Genomic DNA, 21212 nt, shown 5'->3' with positions numbered 1-21212 from the left:
GACGTCATGGCACAAATGACGCCTTCTTCATGAGCCATCCTCCCAAGTTTTTTGCTATGTCCGTCATCCACTACTGACGGTCAGCCTTATCAAGAGGAGGTCAGCAAGATTGGCTTCATTTATCTCCATTGTAGTTTAAATTGACGAGTTGACAAGTTATCGAAATGTGTGAATGTCCCCTATTTAAAAGCTTCGACGTGTGGTGTGATGGTGACTCATTCCAAGAACGTAAATATTATCGAGTCGAGATATGACCATCGACTAAATAGCGATCAATATGCTCTTCTATTATTTATTTAGCTACTACTGGAAATGCTGTTATCTTTTGTTTATTTGCTTTCTCGACGCGATGATATCGGCAAATTTATTGCGTGAAATGTTTCAGTTGGGGTTGATGAAATCTCGTGATGATTGAGTCATGGTATTTCATGTTCAAGGATTCTTAATTTCTACGGAGTAGGAATGGAGATTAAAGCTTCTTTCAGAGAAATTCTAAGCTATTTATATAACCAGTTTATGGGTATTGATAGTAATATTATGAATGAATAGAAATGAGAAATATGCAGACAGATTCTATTTAGCAGTCATTCAGATACAGGGAATTTATTATTGATTATATACATGTAATTAGTAATTATACTTGTGTGTCCCATACAGCAAGATATACTACATTTCCTCTTATTCCAATTTTATTATCATGTACGTGGTATCACGAAGAAATTAAATTTTGAGATGATGATGGATTATTATTCAGGTCTCGAAGGACGTGTTGAAGAGATTAAGATGAAATGAAGCAATCCAATCCAGTTCCCCTGAGGTTTCAGGTTTAGAAATAAATTTTCATAAATGGTTTATCATCGTAATTAATGACTCCATCTTCAAGACATCTTAATTAAGTTTGTTGGTAAATTGGCGCTTAAAGTTTTAACAACTTTTAGCACATAAATTATCCTCAACAACCCGTCTTTTGAGCGTTCAAGCCGGACGATTTCGTGATTCCCATCGTAGTGAAGGTCTAAATACAATGAAGAGATTGTTCATCATTAATAAAAAGAGAGCAATTATCAATTAAGTAAAAATAATAATGACATTAGTTATTAATACCTCGGCTGTCGTGGGATGGATTCCAATCAAAGAATCAAAATCATTTTTCGTAGCACCGAGCTTAATTCCTAGTCCAAATCCTTGAGTGACTTCTCCAGCGTGGGGTCCCAAATAATGAAAGCCAACTACGCGTTCCTGGTAAATGGAAACAGACAAAGTATAACATTATTATTAGTTATAATTATCTAGAGTATTATCTTGAGACGTATTAATTAATTAATTAAAATATCTTGTACAAGTCTTACGTTTTCAGACTTAACACAAACAAGCTTCGTATAGCACTTGTTTTCATCTCGTTTGGGCAAAGTGCATTCCAGAGGTTGAAAGTTTGTGTGGTACACTTCAATGTCATCGCCTCCATATTTGTTAATGGCGTCCTCTTCAGAAATGCCGATACAGCCATACTCCAAGGGGGTAAATACAGTGGTTGGAACGTTGATGTAGTCAGTGAGAACTTGAGATCCCCCAAAAAGACGCTATTGTTGAGATTAGATTGTTAAATAAAATTAGTCATTGCATGCAGCTCAAGCTGCGTAAACAAATATTATACAACTATCTTACTCTGGCTAATAGGACACCAGATTGAATCGCTACAGGGGTAAGTTCCGGCCGGCTCTCGGCAACATCACCAATTGCGTAAATATGGTTGACATTACTCTGATCGCTATCATTTGTGTAAATTTTTCCACTTCTAGGAAAATGCAATTGATTATTTGTTCATTGATTAAATTATTGGAAATACGAATTAATATATTACTTGGAACTGAGCTTCACTCCTGCTGCGTCAAGATGCAAATCTTTGGTGCAAGGGTCACGGCCAATTGCAAAGACGACAGTGTTTACTTCTAGTTCCATCGTGCCTTGTCCATCACTTTCTTTTGCTGTAACCAAGAGACGCGGAGGGGTCCCTTCTTCTAATTTCACAATGGAAGTTGGCACCCATCCATTCAAAAACTTAACACCGTGCTCTGACATGTGCTCTCCAATCATCCCAGAAATTTGTTGATCAAATCCTCTCAGTAAAATTGAGCGTACCTGGAACACAACGATTTCATGAGTCTTCTGCAGTCTTCAATTCACGAAATATTATATTACTTGCACTAAACAGTTTACGCATACCATAACGGTTGATTCAATGCCAACACCGGCTAAGAACCCAGCACACTCCAAAGCAATATAAGATGCTCCAATGCACAAAGTTTTTCCTGGGTTATGTGGAAGAGAGAACAAATCATCTGACGTAATTCCAAATTCCAAAGCACCGGGGATATCAGGATAGCGGGGCCGCCCACCGACAGCGACTATAAAATTCTGTGCCGTGACTTGTTGAGTCTTTCCTTTCTTATTGGTCGTCTGTAATCATAATTATACACAGTTGGTAACATTATCATCAGCAGTAAGCAATTAACACTGTACATTTATGGTACGGTCGTTGACGAATTCGGCAAATTCGTTGAGATAAGTCACTTTCGCATCCTTTAAGGCAACTCGGTATCCCCAGTTAAGTGAAGCGATGTAATTCTGAATGGCTTCAACCATAGCTGGCCAATCATGAGCTTCTAAAAAAAATAAAGAACAAACAGGATAGTCAGCGTATATATTTTAATTTAGAAACAGTAGAGATTTGCATACAAGTATGCAATTAGTTACTTACTCCCATCCTCGGGAATATTCCAGCCAAAAGCACGAGAATCGTCCAAAGCAGTCCCAAGAAGAGCAGATTGATGCATCAATTTTTTTGGAATACATCCAACATTGACACAAGTACCCCCAAGACCCCAAGTTGTTCCGACGGGGGTTGGTTTCACAAAATCACAAACTGCTACTTTCTTTCCGAGCTTTGCTGCTTCCTATAAATTTGAACAGGTTCGTTAGTTAGGAATGGATTTATTCAATCAATGCTATAAAAACATAGTATAAACAACTACAGTGCAAAATGCATACCTTCGATGCAGCAAGACCTCCAGAACCACCTCCAATGACAATTAAATCATAATCATAGCTTGAACTTTCCCCAGCAGTGGAATCCATATCATTCGATCCCTTGAGCACGTTCAGTAAGCCGACTTGCTGGTGTTTCTTGAACGTATCGTCGCAGCCCCCAATGTGATTTCCTTTTATGAATACATTCGGAACCGTGGACATGCCAGACTTTTCCTTTAGAGCTGCTTGCAGCAGTGCAGCTTCATCTATGCCAAAAACAAATCATAAATTATTATAGACTAATATACTTAAATGAGATTATTAGATTATCAGATCTTAATCTTTATTGTTTATGAAAGTTAATTTCCAGACTGAGTAAATGCATATATGTATACCCGAACCCGACGGGCTTGTTGTTTGTAGTAGTATGGATTCTGTATCGCAGCAGGTATGGAAAAGCACACTGCCGGATGAACCCATATTAATTTATTGTATCTATTTATTCCTCAATAGAATTTTATTATAAAATAAATGCACGAAACAAAACGTTAATTTTACTTTTCTGAGATACATGATCATCGACGAGCTCTTACTACTAATCTATAGAATCAAAATTCGATTAGAATCTTAGAATTGGTAAAAGCTCATAAAGGGCATCACAAAAATACGACTTATTGATTTTGGCTGGTTGGTTTGTTTGTATGGCGTCTTGCCCATTCATCATCATTCTTTCTTTTGTGTCACCTCGTGCTTTCTTGGATTTATTCAGCCCAAAATTGACAAAACCCGACGAAAACCCTACCACTTATGCTACTTATGCTAACTGTTATGCAGTTTAGATATGTCTACCTAGTAAAGTATATGACTATATGGAATTTAATTATATCTCCTCATTAGTCCGACTTTCTTTTACTTTCCATCATTTATCATTAACTTTTGACACAACTTACCTGGATCAATTAAGTCCAACTCGTAAGCATGGTAGTTAATACCCAGATCGGTAAATAGAGCTTTCACCTACAAAATCAAATCATTGTAGTAAATTAATTAATTCAACAATTAAATATCCTGCACGCAGAAAATTTTTCTTCTCAACTTAAAAACAATGGTAAAATAAATTGATGATGTCCTATAACATAATAGGACAAGATCAACGAACAAGATATGGACACTGAGCGATGGAATCATTTTACATGGAAAAAAATTGCATGCCATAATGCTATAACATAATCATGGATGGAAAAGAGCAGCAGCCAAATCATTACACGCAAAAACAGGTAAAAACACCGAGTAAATATATACGACTGACATTATTGATAAGGAAATGTCGTATGCTATACATATTCGATGCACAATTCAATTACTCCATTATACTGAATTACGCTACGCTGTCTGCTACAAAAGCCCGACATGTAAAACTAAGGATAAGTACTGTACGTGGTCACATCATGCATCCTGTCTGTCATAAGTTGAAAATGTCACACGTACAACGAAATATGTGCAATTATTTTCTGTCCCATTTACTATGTGCATATAGTTATTATAATTTGGGACAAAATAAATACTAAGGATTCACCACCCAAGTACAATGTGGATAAATGACTTGATTCACGTATAACATTTTACTTGGGTTCAAGGTCAAAATTAAGTTGCAATGAGGGAATAATAAATAAATGACCATGTGACAAAAGCTTATCAAATGACTACGCTATAATTATAAACAACATGCTGATAATGATGCAATCTTAATGTCGTCAGCTGCATGCCATTCATTCATATACATAAAATCAATCCAAATTTTAAAAACGTTTCCAAAAATTGTCACATCTTCCTCACCTTTTTGCAGAATGGGCAATAACTTTTGCTAAAGACCATGACCTCGTTCGCCTTGATGAACTCCTCCATCTTCTCAACCGCAAGGTTTTGGCTGATTGGAGGCATCGCTGCGAAATTCAGCAACTCGCCCGTGTGGAAATTATGTTTCTGATGGTAAAGTGGAAATATCGGTCCTCCCCCCGATAATTGGAATGACTGCGGAAAATAATTATATTGATGTTGAGTCCTGGGAGGAACTTTTGGTAGGAAAAAATGACGACTTTGAGGAAATGTTTGCAGATAACAGGAACGACGACTTAAGTTCTGGTGAATACTGCGTGTAATTATTGAACTACTGCTGAATAGCTGTTTCCACAAGAATGGCATCAAGTGTTGTCTTCTGACGATTAGGATGACTTTCAGTTTTTTAAGGTGACTATTAATAGCACCCTTTTCGCAGCTTCTCTCCCGTACCGACCGGTCACCGGGGAGTACTTTTTGCCACTGAAGTCACCAGTTGCACTGGGTCTGGGGTATACTCAGCCAAGTACCTTATCACAACCAATACCCTTATCTTGATCTGGATAACAACAAACACGACGAGTTTAAGAAGAACAGCCAGCCAGTCAGCCACACTGGTGGATTGGATGTGGACAAGGTCAAGCGTGAGCTGAAAGTGAAGTGGAAAACCAAAAACCACGAGAATAAAAAACCATCTACTACGCGGCTAGTGTGTGGAGATACAGTATCCCACTAAATTGTAGATGCAGTGCATGCATGCCTTACACAAGTCACTAATACTCCAAAACGAGTTAGTATTTCAAATTGATTTTAGCACCAATTACCAACAATATTTCATGCTACAATCGTGCAAAATTTCAAATAAATTCGTCTAAAACTGATAAAGTTATAGATATTTAAATGTCAAAAAGTTGCAAATTGCACGCCACAAAATTGTAGATGCAGGTAAATAGCCTATTTAATATTATGTGTGCCTACTTTTAGCGGCAATACCGGCTTAAATTCGTCTGAACATCGACTCCACCAATAATTTAGTTACACTTTGGTGGATCTTCTCCCACTCTTCTATGATTATGGTTCTCAGATAAGCTGGATTTGTGGGTTTCCATTATGCCGCCCAACGCTTTCACGGCATCCATGAATGCTCGATCGGGTTGACGTCATAAAATTGGGAAACCCAGTCCAAAATCTTCATTTTATTTTCCTTGGGACATTTTGAGATGATTTATGTAATATTTATTTAATACTCGCTATGTTGGAAGATAAATATCTGACCAACATCCGCCTTTGCTGCAAATCGACAAAGATTTATTTTTAGCAAATCAAGAAAAGCCTTGTTTGTAATGATGTCAACGACACATTTCAATGTTCCAACCCTGTCCTAACGGAAGCTGCCTCAAGCCATTACATTCCGGGAAGAATTCGTAATTTTCATACCACACACTAAATGTACCCCCAGCCAAGGTTTAATTGAAACGTCTATTTTTAACAATTGGCCCCACAAATCAATTGTTCGCACTTTTGCTTTACCTCTGCCACATTCTGGCAACTCCATTTGAACCAGGTAGTTGAATTTTGATCTCATCCAGGAAGCAAAAATTTTTCCTGTCACAAGCAGACCTTCTGTGTTCTGCCTTATTAACGCTAAGGATTTCTTTTGGTGTCCCACTGAGATCTTAGGTGTTCATTTTGCCAAATCTCTCGATAATTCAGCGAATACCAGCCTGTTTCTAATCTTTTATAAGTAGACATCTGTAAAAAGGTCGCTTTGAACACCTCTCGCAAGTTTTGGTGTGACCATTCTAACAATTCTCATATGTCTCGTGTCATGACATGGCGATGTACGGCTTTTCCGACGCCGGTCTTGATGGCAAAAATGAGTTGACATTTAATCCAATTTTTTGGGCAATATATTGTACACGTTGTCTTGAAATTTCGCCAAAGTTTTTCGCCAATTTTTCCATAACTTCACCCATTTTCATCACCCGCAATATTTTCTGCCCGTGTTTCTAGATTGAACTCGTTGTTATATACTATTTTAAAATAAAACCACAAAATATTTTTATTGGCAACTCAAACAACTGTTCTTATCCATAATAAGCAATCCCGAACGAAATTTGCCTCTATACTGAAAGACTGGGTCGTTATCATAATTAAATTCAGCTGCATCTACAATTTTGTGGCGTGCAATTTGCAACTTTTTGACATTTAAATATCCATAACTTCATCAGTTGTAAACGAATTCGTTTGAAATTTTGCACGATTGTAGCATGAAATATTGTTGATAATTGGTGTCAAAATCAATTTGAAATACTAACTCGTTTTGGAGTACTTGCGATTTGTATAAGGCATGCATGCACTGCATCTACAATTTAGTGGGATACTGTATTTAGCGCTTTATGCTTCGGAATTTCTGTCATTGGTTGTTGAAAATTTTGTAATGTTTCCAAAATTGGTAACCCAATTTGAGTTCAGTCTTTAAAGGTAGATATCATTCATTCATATGACCATAGAGAAACTTATAGGATAAAATGGAAGCAGGGGTTCAGATTAGACCTTTTTGATGATAAGCCTAATAAATCGGTAGGGCGTCAAATTGACCCCGTCAGATTTCCCCGCGACAGATTTCCCCGGTCATATTGACCCCGCGACAGATTGACCCCACGTCATATTGACCCCGCGACAGATTGACCCCACGTCATATTGACCCCGCGACAGATTGACCCCACGTCATATTGACCCCGCGACAGATTGACCCCACGTCATATTGACCCCGCGACAGATTGTTCCCGCGACAGATTGACCCCGCGACAGATTGACCCCACGCCATATTGACCCCGCGACAGATTGACCCCAGGCCATAGATACAGGCACTACTTAATGTATTTACACATAAATAGTTAATTTTATTTCCTATTTAAAATTTAAGTCTAAAATATGTATTCCACTCAAAAGTATACATACATAATGTAATATTTTAATTGTTAATATGCAAATTTCTTAATCTATTTTTATCCTCATTTTAAGCTAAAAAACCTACAATGCAGACTTCATATAGACCGAGTCATATTTGTTAGATTTTCTATTATTTGCCATCAAATCCCTTAACATCTTGAACTTTCAAAGCTGTGTGTGCTATTCAGAAGTGGTTTTTATCACCCATACCATATTTCAGATGGAAATAACAACTTTTAAAAACGGTATGGGTCAGCCTTCAGGGTCACTCTGGTTACATTTTGCTCACTTTTAACTTCATATTCTATAATGAGAAGCCATTAAGTATTACCTTGCCGATTTCATCTTTTTAAAGCAATTTCTAAAAATCGGTATGAGTCACCCCATAGGGTCGCTCCAGATAAAAATTTTACCAATTTCTTTTTATATTCTTCCAATGGTACCTATAAGCAACATCTCTACCAAATTTCAGTTTGATATGATGATTTTTGAAAAATCAGTATGGGTCACCTCATAGGGTCTCTCAAGATAACAATTTTTCCAACTTGAATTTTTCCAACTTGAGTTTTTGTGCATTATAAGCCATTAGCAACCTCTGTACTAAATTTCAGCTCTCTACGATAATTTTGAAATTTTGGTGCATTATACCCCACCCACTCCGATGACCCCCGATGATTATTTGTGTATTAACTAATAGTTGCCGGGGGTCAATCTGTCGCGGGGTCAATATGACTTGGGGTCAATCAGTCGCGGGGTCAATATGACGTGGGGTCAATCTGTCGCGGGGTCAATATGACGTGGGGTCAATCTGTCGCGGGGTCAATATGACGTGGGGTCAATCTGTCGCGGGGTCAATATGACCGGGGAAATCTGACGGGGTCAATTTGACATGGATTCTAATAAATCTGAACCTTTACAAATACTACAAAGTGTGTCTCCTTCTATTTTATCCTAGCTGCACAATTTTTCATATCATACATAACGAAACTTCTAGTCTGTTTCAGAACGAAACGCTTGTATTATAAAACCTGCATGAAAGCTCTAACATCAATCTTACTATTCCCACATCGATAACGCTGATCACATATCAGTGCATATCTTAATAAATACAAGTGCATGTAAATTGTCATTTTCATGGAGGACAATCAAATTTGCATATATTTATGACATTGGGTATACGTTTTAATGTTTTGAACAACAATGCATTTCTTCAAACAACGCCACATCGGTTTTATTATTGCAAAGTAAACCATCTTTCCCAAACATTCATGAGTCACCTCCAAAGAATAACCAGTACGACTGGCATGTTTTTTTAGACGAGGCCTCTCGAAGGTGTGGTGTGGTGTGGTCACAATTAACTCACATTTAACTCCATTTTAAATTTACCTTGTTTTTAATTAGTGTTGAAATAACGACAAACTTTATCCTTTTGTTGGGAGGCATTGTTTATGTACGGAATTGATGAATGGTCCACCTCTAGATTTTAGGCAGGTGAGCTTTTGTTGGATTTGTCATCGTATAAATCTACCTGTATTCTGGAGCCGCTAGAATGGTTCTAGTTCCGTAAGTGTAGAAGGGTTTTTTAGCTGGCTGGGTTGGAAGTTGGGTGTTTTTGTTGCGGAAAAGTTGGATTTTTTAACGGATTGCGATTTTGCAATTTGCAAAAAAGTATGCGTCCTGTTTTTTAATTGGTATATAGTGACAGCGTTTGTTAGTTTGTGCATGCATTTTAGTTTATGGTTAATTTGTAACAATTTTATACCTGACACAGCATAAGCTGGAACAGTTACACTTTTAGTTTTAACTAACTTGATACTCAAATTAATGTGAAAGCTGGATTTAATTAATTTTCATAAGTTTGAATGAAATGGAGAGTGGTGTCCATTGTCCTAAGGCTGGCGACGTTCAATAGCTTTGTAGCTTATATACAAAGAAATTAGTTGATAGATAAATAGTTGGAAAGTGTAAGTTGTCATTATACTTTTTATGTTGTAAAAACAATGCTATTTTTTATTGACATTCTTCTCCATATTTGTTATATTTAATTTAATGTGTAACTTTTGTGTTTTTCAGCTGTGAAAATACAGGATGATTGCTTGGGCGAGATTAATTGTCTTGGCGTCTCTCTGTTTGGGAACAACCCATGGACAATTTCCACCACCACAATCTAATAATAATAATAATAATAATGGCAATTTCAACCCCTTCAACCAGAACAACAACTTGGACAATACAAATCAGCAATCAACGTTCAGAGAAAGAGATAGGGACCCGTTTGGGAATCCGTTTTTGAACAATAATGCAAATAATGCTCCTCTAACACCCCCACCTTCTATTTCGCCACGGGACCGGGATCGGGATCGAGAACGAGATTTTAACCCATTTGATGGATCCTTTAACTCGTTTCCGCCTCAAGGTCTTCCTCCAAGACAAGACCCCTTCAATCCATTTTCAACCAGGAGAGATTTTGGAAATCCATTTGCCAGCCCTCCGAGATTTGATACGTCGGATTCAAGCTATTATTCTGGGATTGAAAATGAAAAAGAATGTCCTCAAGGGTGGCACTTGTTCCCTCCAAATCAGTCACCGCAACAGGCTTGTTACAAATTTGTCCTGTCCCCAACTCACACGCGTAATGAGGCACAGAGGAATTGCCAGGTATTTAATGATGCACTTATTATTAAAAAAAGTTATGGGTTTCGGTCTTGGAATTTTGGTGTTATAAATTTTGATGCAATTTTTCTAGGCATATGGAAATGGAGCTGATTTACTAAGTCTGAATAATTTGGAAGAACACAGTTGGATTGTGCGAAAATTGCTTGCTTCTGACCCGCATCATCGAACGTGGTATACGTCAACGCGACAGTCCGCTCCTGGATTGTGGACAAATGGCGATGGGACTCAAATGATTAACATGGACCAAGCCTTCTTACAAGATCAACTTCCGGTTTATAATTTTGGAGAAGTTTACAACTATGTGGCTTACAAGTATGATAAAAATGATTTGACAACTTAATTGCACTGTAGTTGCGCTATTTTTTTTACTATTCATTAATTATGTTTTTGCAGTTTTTCAGAGATGAGGAGCATGTGGGGCCTTCTTAAAGTGTCAGGTCAGGAAGCTCACCAATACATTTGTGAAGTTCCGTTAGCCCAAGTGCCTTACATTCAAGTGGACAATCGAGATTTTGAATATGGATTTGACGTAATTGACCCAAAGAAGATTCCTAGAGGCCCATTCTTTATCAAGGAACCAAAGAATGAAGTTTTCGACATATCAAGAGGTTCGAGAATTTTGATTTATATAATAATTCTTCCGATTTTGATGCATCAGTTTCATAGCCTATGGAGTTCCATAGGAGTTCCATCAGTTTCATAAACCACTCCCATGTTTGCATTTTTTTTTAATGAAGTATTTTTGATTACAGGAGTTCCTCTCAGCTATGTTACTTTAACGTATGGAATGATTCATATATATGGATTCACTGAATAAGTAACCGATTACCATGTTGTTAATCAGTCTTATTTTCAATTTAGATGCGTTGCTGGTGGATGGCCTGCCCCCACATACATGTGGTTTAAGGAGGAATATCGGAACAATACCCTAGTTTCGTATCGTATCGACCCATTAAAGGAACAAAAGTACACCGTCAGTGGTGGATCTCTCGTGATTCATGAACCAAGTCAAAAAGTGGACAGAGGAAACTATCATTGTATTGCATCCAATGAATTCGGCTCCATAATTTCGGAAACTGTTTCTCTTTCATTCGGTTATATTGCGGAATTTATACTTGTTCGAACTACAGAATATGCTAACCAGTTTTGGGGAAAAGCAATCTATTGCGACCCACCCCAACATTTTCCAGGTATTAATAAGATGTCAACAAATCTGCTTTAATATTTGTAAGTTATTCAGCAAATCCTAAAAATTCTTGTATTGTTTTATAAAGCTGTTCACTACTACTGGTCTCGCACTTACTTTCCCAACTTCCTGGAGGAAGACCAAAGAGTGTTTGTGTCTTACGATGGAAATTTGTATATCTCAGCAGTAGATATGAGTGATTCTGGCAAATACAGTTGCAACGTTCAAAGTACAGTTTCAGACTCTGGAAGAAATGGGCCATTCTTCAACTTACAAGTCGTACCTCATGGTGTGTCTAGTTGATTTACATACCGTTAAAAAATTAAATTATTTTACCCTCATACTTAATTACTTCTTGTAATTGTTTTATTTAGGAAATCCCCAACAACTCAAGTTTCCTAATAATTTCCCCAAAGTCTTTCCTGAAGCTCCGAAAGCTGGGGACATGATTCGATTAGAATGTGTAGCTTTTGGATAGTGAGTGAATCTCGAGTCAATTTTACGTCTACAGATGCTTGAAATGATATGCCTAACTTTATCTGTTCCACTTCCAGTCCCGTCCCTTCTTATAACTGGACGAGGAAGGGTTCTGGTCTTCCAAGAACGGCAATCTTATCAAACTACAATAGAGTGATCTTACTAAAAAACGTGACAGTCGAAGACCAAGGAGAATATGTCTGTCGAGCATCCAATAGCCGACTGTACATTGAGGCTTCTGTAACTTTAAGCATTCAAGGTACGAGCTAACAATATGTATTAATAATAAACTTTAACCCAAGTAAAACGAAATTTTCCAACCATTTCTTATTTCTAGCTGCTCCACATTATACCATCCCCCTTGAAAACAAACATCTCGACAAGGACTCAGATCTTACATGGACATGTGAAGCCTTTGGAATTCCTGACGTTTCCTATCAATGGTACAAGAACGGTATTATGATAGAAGGGGAAACATTACATCCGCAGGATATCGGAAGATATTTTGTTCAAGACAATGTGCTGACGATAAGAAAGTTGGACGAAGAAAGGGATGCAGGAATGTATCAATGTAGGGCAAATAACTCCTTGGCTGTTAAATTCTCATCTGCCCAACTTAGGGTCCTTCGTAAGTAGTCTATAATTAATTGCATTTTATATTGTTTATATAAAACTATTCACATTGATTGTTCAACTTGTAGTGCTAAGACCCAGTTTCAAAAAGCGACCCGTTGACGCTGAAATATTGGCAATGGAAAATGGAAACGTTACGATTCGCTGTGATCCGGAAGCCGCTCCAAGGCCACGAGTTCAATGGAGAAAGGACGGCAATCTTATTGGATCCGGAGGTCGAAGACAAATCTTGCCTAGTGGAAGTTTGCAGATCATGCCCGTTTCTCGAGATGATGCTGGAATATACACCTGCATTGCAACCAATATACGAGGAACGGAAGACAGTACTGGACGACTGACCGTGCTAAGGGGTCCAATCCTTGTGGAACAACTTCCCGATCGAATTCAGTATGCAGTCGGATCACAACTTTCACTTCGGTGTCGTGCAGATGCGGATCCTTCCCTTGACATTTCTTACATTTGGAGACACAATGGACTCAGGATTGATGACACGTTACCTAGAGTTCGTCTAGATCCGAGATTTGGCTATTTAGAAATTTTCAACTTGACATTGGCCGACAAGGGAGACTACGAATGTGAGGTTATAAGCTGGGTTGGAAAATTATTTTCCGGAAGCCGTGTCGAAATTCGTGGCCCACCTGGTCCTCCTGGGGGTGTCGAAGCGTTTGACCTTTCTGCCACTAACGCCACCGTCCGATGGACCGATGGAGCGACCAACGGCGCCATTGCATATCTGTATACCATTGAAGGCAGAACACAATGGGACTCCACATGGGATTTGTTGGCTATAAGTAAGTGCATATGACTACACCATTATTTTCATAGATATACAGATTTACTGCATGACTAGTAAAACTAATTGATCAATCAATCATTTCAGATGTCACGGCGTTTGATGCAGATCGAACATTGGGTCCTCGAGTTGGCGAGAATTTAAGAAAGGAGGTCAGAATCTTGGGGACGCTTTCTCCTTGGTGTGCCTACGAGTTCCGAGTTATTGCATCCAATGAGTTTGGATCTGGGGAGCCCTCGAACCCTTCCCCTCAATACAACACCCTCACAGCACCACCATTCATTGCACCAAGAAAGGTTTCTGGTGGTGGAGGCAAAACCAATTCGTTGAGTCTCGCCTGGGATGTGAGTTATTGGTTTCTTACGATAATTAGATAGTTGTTACCATTTAATGTCAATCTTTCAAATTAATTTGATTTATATTGCAGCCACTTCCACCCAAAGACCAGAATGCTCCTGGAATTCACTACAAGATATTTTGGCGTCGCTACCGTGAAGACATTATCGAAGAGTATCAGACTCAGGTTTTGGACAAATGGGGAAACATTGGAATGTACGCCGTCTCAATTCCATCAAACTACTACTACACTTTATACGAAGTGAAAGTTCAGGTGTGGTGACAATATATTTATGTTTTAAAAACGAAGTATTATTACGTTAGACCAATTATGCTAATCATTATTTTAATTTATAGGCTTGGAACTCTCGTGGGTATGGTCCAATTTCTCTAGCATCTCGAATCTACAGTGCGGAGGATATGCCTCAAACAACACCTACAGTGGTTATGCCAATTCCTTACAACTCCACTGCTATCAATGTTACTTGGACTGCGGTGGAAGAAACTAGAGAAAAGATTCGTGGAGAATTGTTGGGCTACCGGGTATGCAAAACAATAAAAGGATTAAGCGAGCATTTATTAGTTATTCCGTTAGTGAAAAACTAATACTCAATTTTCTTATTCCTTTTTTAGATCCGATACTGGCAGAAGAAGGACAATAATTTGTATGATGCGGAAGCATTAAATTATTTAAGTCGGTCAAAGAATCCGTACGCTCTTATTCTTGGTTTGATCCCAAACACGTATTATTACGTACAAGTTATGGCATACAACTCTGCCGGGCCTGGACCTGCCAGTGAACCTATATACGGTGAGATTTAGGACTGAATGAATTTCAATAATTGATTCGAATATAAGTTTAAACATTGGGTACTGTTTTTTAGAGAGAACATTGAAAAAGGCCCCACAGAAACCTCCAACTTCTGTCATTGTCAACGCGCTTGATCCCTCAACTATTACAGTCACTTGGAGATACGTGGCACCATCAACTGATGAAGAAGCTCTCAGCGGTTACAAGGTACGTCAATTCGCCTACTTTCTCTTAATCAACAGGAAGTATGTATGCAAACTCGATAAATAAACAAGTAAGTGCTAACTATATCCATATTGTTGAACTTGTTAGGTGAGAATTTGGGAAGCAGATCAAGACATCGCTACTGCCAACGATACATACATTCCAATCGGTTCGAGAAAATTGGAAACCACGATTGGAGGACTACAGCCTGGAAAGATGTATGTTCTCCGAGTGCTTGCATACTCGAATGGAGGAGATGGCAAGATGTCTTCACCTGCCAAGGAATTCATTTTGGGTTCGTACTTTTATAAATATTTAGACTGTTCATCATTATTTTACGTTAAACATACAACTCTTATTGTTTACTTTTGTGCAGGTGACCCAGAAGCTCTCAGGAGTAGTGCGACCCCAAGAATACATTCAATCCTGCAGTGTGTACTTAGCGTGGTGGGCTTATTCTTTTTTAATATCATTTCAGATTTTAACCGCAATCATGTGCAACTCTAGTTTTAGTTTAGATTATTTCTTCGTATTAACATTGTGGTTTTAGTGACTTTTATAGTTTTTTTACTGTTAACATTCCCCGTGAACACAAACCAAAACATGCCTCCGCAAAATTATGTACATGACAGTCTTGAATATTGCATTCCTTTGGACGAATGCTAAAATTATGGACCGGTGACTTATCTATAAGTATAGAAGACTGAACAAATATGTAGACTTATTACATCCAGTTCTCTCTAGCAGCTACATACCCTGCGAGTCTCTCTGCCTGCTTATTATTTGTAATGTAGCTGTGTATACTTAACTTAGCATGACATTATCATCACTGTATGCCATTCCAAAACGCAAAATGCTTTAATGTTGGTGTTCATATCCTGTTCGTCCATATTTATGATAAACGACAATCTCTGTGAATCTCAGCCTTGTGAGTATTTAACGCATCTAGGAAGAAAAACTATATATTGGTATAAGCACAGACATTTACTAGGAAATAGAATTAGTACATTTTTATATATTTTATATGTGAGCAAATTATTATTAGTATTTAGTGTATCATACAAAACCAACAGTGAACTTACAAAAAAATATGCTTAAGAACCGTCCAGAATAAATAGATTTTCACATGTGTTATACCCTTCGCATTTGTACAATTTTATTTATTAATCAATATTTAGTTGTCTTCCCACAGAAAAGAAGAATGCGCAAAGCGCACTTCAAATTGAGAAAGAAAACACAAGATTTCATTTACTAAGTGATGACTAGAGTATTGATATTGATACATTATTTCACAGATCATCATATATAACTAAACTATCGCACTAAAACAATCACCTAAGATTATACATACAAATCGTAGTCGACTCGCCGTCATACATTTTTTGTTACATTTTAGAAACGAAAAATGCAAAATAGTCCGATGACATAATGATATCGCAGAAAATGGAATGTTTGGGAAGGGAAATCTTTTCAATAAGTAATGCACACAGAAGTGGGGGTCGTTCTCTCATTCGTTTTTTAACTATATAACACTACTACTCAGGAAATATTGACACGCTCTTTCTCAAAAACAAACGTATAATACATTCCGTGTCTCAGATTTGGCTTTACTCTGTTCCACCAAACGTCATAGGTTTTCCTTTAGGGTCATCAAATCTGTCCATTGTTTTGACATCCATAATCATAGCCAGTCCCCACGCTATCACTGCCATTAGAATGAGTGTGATGAAAATACCAGACAAGATTCCGATGGAAAAGAACCCGACACATTCGTAGGCTTCGGAGAAACTTTTTGTGTTATTGGAAAAGGGTTGGACCTATTCAGGAGAAAGAATTTATAATGTTTATTGTCTATTAGGTTTCATTCGCTAAATCGTTAAATTATATACCGAAAAATATTCAGCCTCTTACCTGGAAGTGATTCAAGTCAATCGCAAATGAGTGATTGCCACCCCCTTCGGCCGGATAAAGCGAACCAAATCGCGAACAATGGAAAGAATGCGAGTCTGGCGCATACAAGCCAATGTCTGATATGAGCACGCTGTTTGCGAAATCGAAAGGTTTTCCAGTCTCTGTCCCCTTCAGATTTGCCGTAGCGTTCGACATGACCCAATAAGTGCCCTCTTTTGCAAACTTCAACCTGTACAAATATGACAATAAACACTCTGCATAACCATTTTGTAGAAACACCACAGCTTAAAATCCTTACGTAATTGCGAAATTTGAAATTGTAAGGTCTTTGGAAATCGTGTCTGGTGCACCGAACGTCATAGTTACTGTCGACGTCTTTGTATCTTCCTGAACCGGAGCGAATGTAGCTTTGCTAAAGGAAGCCTTGAAGAGCCTGCAATAAGAAAAGTTGCCTTCAAAACCCTGTTCACTATTAAAAACAAAAAACGCCCTCCCCCCAAGCAAATCTATACTTACTTGTCCTTAGCCTCATTCATCCGAAGAGTGACATCAGACGAGTTCATGACCATGATGAGACCATGTTCCTGAACAATGATGGGAGGTAATGGCTTAGGTTTTGGCTTAGGTCCCTGCGCCAAGGCGAAATTGTTGAGGCACAACCCCACCAACGCAGCAAACACGGGGAGACGCATCTTTAAATCCCACTCCAATTACGACTTCACGACTACTTTTAACTACTCCTTCCAATCTTAAAAAGTGGGTGTGGTAATAACTTTCATAAATTAATTCAGTCACAAATTGGCGAGAGATGAGAGATGACGAATTGCAAAATTAACATCAGGAGCAGAATAGAGGTTGGGAGACTACACCCAAAGACCAAGATTTGACTTTCGCACCGCACTCGATGTCTCGTCTCTACTAAAACGGACGGAGAAAGTCCTTCAGCAAATCAAATCACAACTTTCTAATTTAAATTTGCAATTTATAAAGATGATAAGCAAGAAAACTTAATTTCAGAAATGCTAAAATGTATGTCCATATCGTATTCTAGCCCGTTATCATTTAAAAATCCATATTTTGTGACGTGGTTGACCCGAAATTGATAAGTTTCTCCCCCTGCCCCCAAAACGTTCCTTATATACAACGTCTCAATTCATAGGTCGGAGAAAGTTAAACTTAATTTCAGAAATGTTCAACTATATGTCCATATCATATTCCAGGCCGTCATCATTTAAAAATCCGCATTTTGTGATCCGGTTAACCCGAAATTGAGAACTTTCTCCCCCTGCCCCCAAACCTTTCCTTGTAACATCTCCATTCATAGGTCGGAGAAAGTGACAAGTTTTCTCTCCTCTTTCTGCTTAAAACTAACATGTTGTGTGGTGCCATCGGAATTAGGATCATGTACACAAATGCCAAATGTCACATGAAACTGTGGTGGCGGACTTTCATAATATAATGCATTCAGTCAAGTTGAGAGTGAAAACCTGAAAAGTGGTTCGTTCCGTCCGGAGTTAGAGCAAACCGAGGATGAGAAGGATGTGGAAAAGGACTTATTCAAAACGACAATACGACGGAAGGAAGGCAGTGTTGGTTGGTGGATCTGGCGTGGTGAAAGTTATTGCCAGTCCCAGAAGACTCGCATCATCGTCGGCCCATGCTTTCTCCTCATCTTTCCATTGTATGAATAATGCATGCATTCCGTTTATGCGGACGAGAGAGTTGACTTGACTTCTTCATCTTCTTCTTCCTTTTCTACAAGAGAGACCTATCCAGACGAGAGAAAGCTGTACGAAAAATGGTGAATTTCGCCCTTTTATATGAAGAAAAACAGTCTTTTATGCATGAAAAAAATTCAATTTGCATTACAACCATAAATGAATGGTGGGATTTTTCTGGGTAATTTTCAATAGATTTTTTTTCCCGGAAAAAAATGTTTTCCTCTCAATTTTTTTTGTTACGGGTGAAAAGAGCAAGATTAAAGTAAACATGCAAGTTTTCCTGTATAAAAAATAATTTGATATTCATTCGGGTGAAGGTTACAAAAAGGTTAGAGGTTACACTTTACGGGCTGTAACTGACTGAGCTGGCTGGAGGTGGTGGTGTGCATTTGTCAGAAAAGCAGCAGGACTACAGACAGACTAGATCATATTCATGCCGATTGCCGTGTTTCATACTTATTTAGTGTTCATGTCCATAATTTACCAGACATTTTTCAGGCTGGGTGGTGCTGGTGGTGACCATGACGGAAATTATTTAATGTCTCCGTTCCATGTCAGCTCTGCTCAGTGGGAAGTCAAATTTTAAAACCAATTATGAAATTGGGCATGATAATTAACATTTTATGAACTTTCTGCCTGACTGAGTGACTGACTTATGCTTTCCAAATAGGCAAATAAGTATGTACATATATATAGATACCAACACAGATATGGAATTGGTTGTCGGTCGGTAGTTTATATTTATTGGACTCCTTTGAAAAGCACGACGTACTACGTTTCGCTACTATTATTATTGGACCAGAAGAGCAGAGAAGGACATTTAATGGCATGTTTGAAAACGTGAAAGGAAATGATTGGGAAATTGGAATCAATCCATCAGAGGGAAATCAGTCAGGCGTACATGAGAGTAAAACGCAAGCTATTTACTGAGGAATTGTGCCATCGTTTATTTCGTCCTTTTGTGTCTCACAACTTATTTTCATGTCCTCCTCCTATCCCAACCAGTCAACCAACCAACTAACAAGAACAAGAGAAGGACAATAACTACGAGAGGATAGGAAAGAAAACCATTTACGAGGATGTGCAACTGGTTCTTTGCTTTTACCCGTTAAATTATTAAGGCATGAAAAAGTTTAGACTGCTTTCACAAAGCGAAGTTTTTTTCCCTCAAGAACTTTTACGTACAAAGTACGCAAATGTGGAGAGAAAGAAATCATTATTTTTCTCTCTGTATGTTTTTTTCTCCGAATGTTCATGTCCAAAATAAACGAGGACACGACTATTATTTTTTTGCCCAAAAATATTGCCCAATATCATCACATGGATATGAGATTATGGCCTGATAGCAAGTATATATTCACATAGAATGAATGTCCCATGACTCGCATCCTTCCTTCCATCACTCATTCCGCCAACTGCCTGGTATCATCCTCCGCTGCACAATGTGATAAGTGCATAAGAGCATGAAGAAGAGTAATGAATAAAAAATACCAGCCTCATGCGACATGCACATCGTCAACCATAATAATATTTAATAGACGAGGAGGAGGAGGTGGACAAGGAGAAAGTAAGAAAAATATGTTCCTGTCGTCCTGTTGCATAATAAAGTAAACTCTGTCTGCTTGCCCGAGGAAAAAGCATGACGCCGGAAAAAGGACCATGGATAAACGGATTTTCATGTAAAAGTCTGTTCCCGACTGGCTGCTGTCCTTCTGCCAACAAACATGTCGAGATGGAGAGCTCACTCTCTCAAGGTTTCTTTTTTTAAGTTGTAAACTGTCAAAGAGTTGAAACAAGGACATTACATTTATGTATAATGGAGTGGTCGTTCCACTGGAGAGATAATGGAAACGAGAGGACCAACAAACAAACCAAGTTTGCTTGACATTTTCCTCCTCCTCTTCTGACCGACCCAGTGGCTGGCTGGCGACATGGGATATGTTGTTTGCATGTGTAATGGAGAAAGCAAAACATTGTCAGACCAAAGTCAACCTGAACAAATTGTTGTATCCACTACTTTCCCTCGTGGCAATTAAGAGAAATCTGGGCCGTCACGACGTCCATGGTGTTGTTGTTCACTGAGCTGGATGGATGTAGAGAATAGCATTAGCAGGATTTTCCTCCTCCTCCTCCTCGATCCGACTTCTAACATCAGAGGACAATGGGAGAACGAGTGAGAAGAGCGAACAAACAGATGTTGTGACCAAAGCTGCTGCTGGTGGAGAAAGTAGATTTCTTTCCCTTGAGCTCAAACTCTCTGAGAGCGAGGAGTTGGTGATGGTGCTGGAATGTAATCATGTTGGATTGCCGGAGTATGTATGTATCTCTATAGAATAGTGACTAATACTGAGTAGTCCTGCTACATATCCTGAAAGGAAACCTATACAATTTTCCCAAAAGAAAGTTAACAAGTGGAAGGATGAGACAACTGGGAGAGAGAATCGTGGGAAATCCCGTATGAAATAGAGCATTACTATTCCCACTGCTAATCCATACGAACCACTCTGGCACCAGCAGAAGCAGCAGAAGCAGCAGCACATAACCCTTTAACTCGGTCGGTGGGATGATATCTCAAATATTTGCAGTGTATATGGCGATGGAGTGCAGTACGTACTTATCCCTCCTGCGTCGGAAATGCTTTCACTT

The 21212-nt window shown here is 38.5% G+C and overlaps 3 protein-coding genes across 4 annotated transcripts; 1 reads left to right on the top strand and 2 right to left on the bottom strand.

Annotated features, from left to right (window-relative positions):
- Positions 1-574: 574 nt before the first annotated feature.
- LOC110856785 (thioredoxin reductase 1, cytoplasmic) lies at positions 575-5530 on the bottom strand. 2 transcript variants are annotated; one of them, XM_022105333.2, is made up of 11 exons: positions 4864-5530; positions 3978-4044; positions 3049-3293; positions 2759-2954; positions 2521-2663; positions 2224-2457; positions 1862-2139; positions 1666-1795; positions 1350-1580; positions 1105-1239; positions 575-1015 (listed from the first exon to the last, which is right to left on the bottom strand). In XM_022105333.2, exons 1-11 carry the CDS (start codon positions 5227-5229, stop codon positions 953-955), a joined length of 2088 nt encoding a protein of 695 aa, XP_021961025.1. In that variant the 5' UTR covers positions 5230-5530; the 3' UTR covers positions 575-952. The 2 variants fall into 2 exon arrangements, with proteins under 2 accessions (XP_021961025.1, XP_021961026.1); XM_022105334.2 differs by having other exon boundaries at positions 1666-1792.
- Positions 5531-9373: 3843 nt separating this feature from the next.
- Positions 9374-16068, top strand: LOC110856688 (contactin). The gene is made up of 18 exons (XM_022105192.2): positions 9374-9782; positions 9892-10476; positions 10565-10806; positions 10888-11102; positions 11247-11274; positions 11356-11684; positions 11769-11969; positions 12055-12157; positions 12235-12416; positions 12495-12785; positions 12859-13581; positions 13671-13927; positions 14011-14193; positions 14277-14462; positions 14553-14730; positions 14804-14937; positions 15043-15229; positions 15311-16068. The coding sequence occupies exons 2-18, from the start codon at positions 9907-9909 to the stop codon at positions 15439-15441; spliced, it is 4140 nt and encodes a 1379-aa protein (XP_021960884.1). The 5' UTR covers positions 9374-9782; positions 9892-9906; the 3' UTR covers positions 15442-16068.
- On the bottom strand, positions 16069-17730 carry LOC110856690 (V-type proton ATPase subunit S1). Its single transcript, XM_022105193.2, has 4 exons — positions 17362-17730; positions 17144-17278; positions 16846-17074; positions 16069-16751 (listed from the first exon to the last, which is right to left on the bottom strand). Exons 1-4 carry the CDS (start codon positions 17535-17537, stop codon positions 16542-16544), a joined length of 750 nt encoding a protein of 249 aa, XP_021960885.1. The 5' UTR covers positions 17538-17730; the 3' UTR covers positions 16069-16541.
- Positions 17731-21212: the final 3482 nt, after the last annotated feature.

This window comes from Folsomia candida, unplaced genomic scaffold (assembly GCF_002217175.1).
Source record: "Folsomia candida strain VU population unplaced genomic scaffold, ASM221717v1 Fcan01_Sc017, whole genome shotgun sequence".
Taxonomy (NCBI): Eukaryota; Metazoa; Arthropoda; class Collembola; order Entomobryomorpha; family Isotomidae; genus Folsomia; species Folsomia candida.
The sequence above is the reverse complement of the archived record's forward strand: the minus strand, read 5'-3'. Positions and strand labels throughout refer to the sequence as shown.

Bases quoted from the DNA above. Each gene is read 5' to 3' on its own strand.
- LOC110856688 (XM_022105192.2), top strand. From the start codon at position 9,907: ATGATTGCTTGGGCGAGATTAATTGTCTTGGCGTCTCTCTGTTTGGGA. The intron at 11,970-12,054 runs GTGTGTCTAGTT...TGTTTTATTTAG, and splicing joins CTTACAAGTCGTACCTCATG to GAAATCCCCAACAACTCAAG. The intron at 12,158-12,234 runs GTGAGTGAATCT...TTCCACTTCCAG, and splicing joins GAATGTGTAGCTTTTGGATA to TCCCGTCCCTTCTTATAACT.
- LOC110856785 (XM_022105333.2), bottom strand. From the start codon at position 5,229: ATGCCATTCTTGTGGAAACAGCTATTCAGCAGTAGTTCAATAATTACA. The intron at 4,045-4,863 runs GTGAGGAAGATG...TTGATTTTGTAG, and splicing joins ATTGCCCATTCTGCAAAAAG to GTGAAAGCTCTATTTACCGA. The intron at 2,664-2,758 runs GTAAGTAACTAA...TATTTTTTTTAG, and splicing joins GAATATTCCCGAGGATGGGA to AAGCTCATGATTGGCCAGCT.
- LOC110856690 (XM_022105193.2), bottom strand. From the start codon at position 17,537: ATGCGTCTCCCCGTGTTTGCTGCGTTGGTGGGGTTGTGCCTCAACAAT. The intron at 17,279-17,361 runs GTAAGTATAGAT...TTCTTATTGCAG, and splicing joins ATGAATGAGGCTAAGGACAA to GCTCTTCAAGGCTTCCTTTA. The intron at 17,075-17,143 runs GTAAGGATTTTA...ATATTTGTACAG, and splicing joins ATTTCAAATTTCGCAATTAC to GTTGAAGTTTGCAAAAGAGG.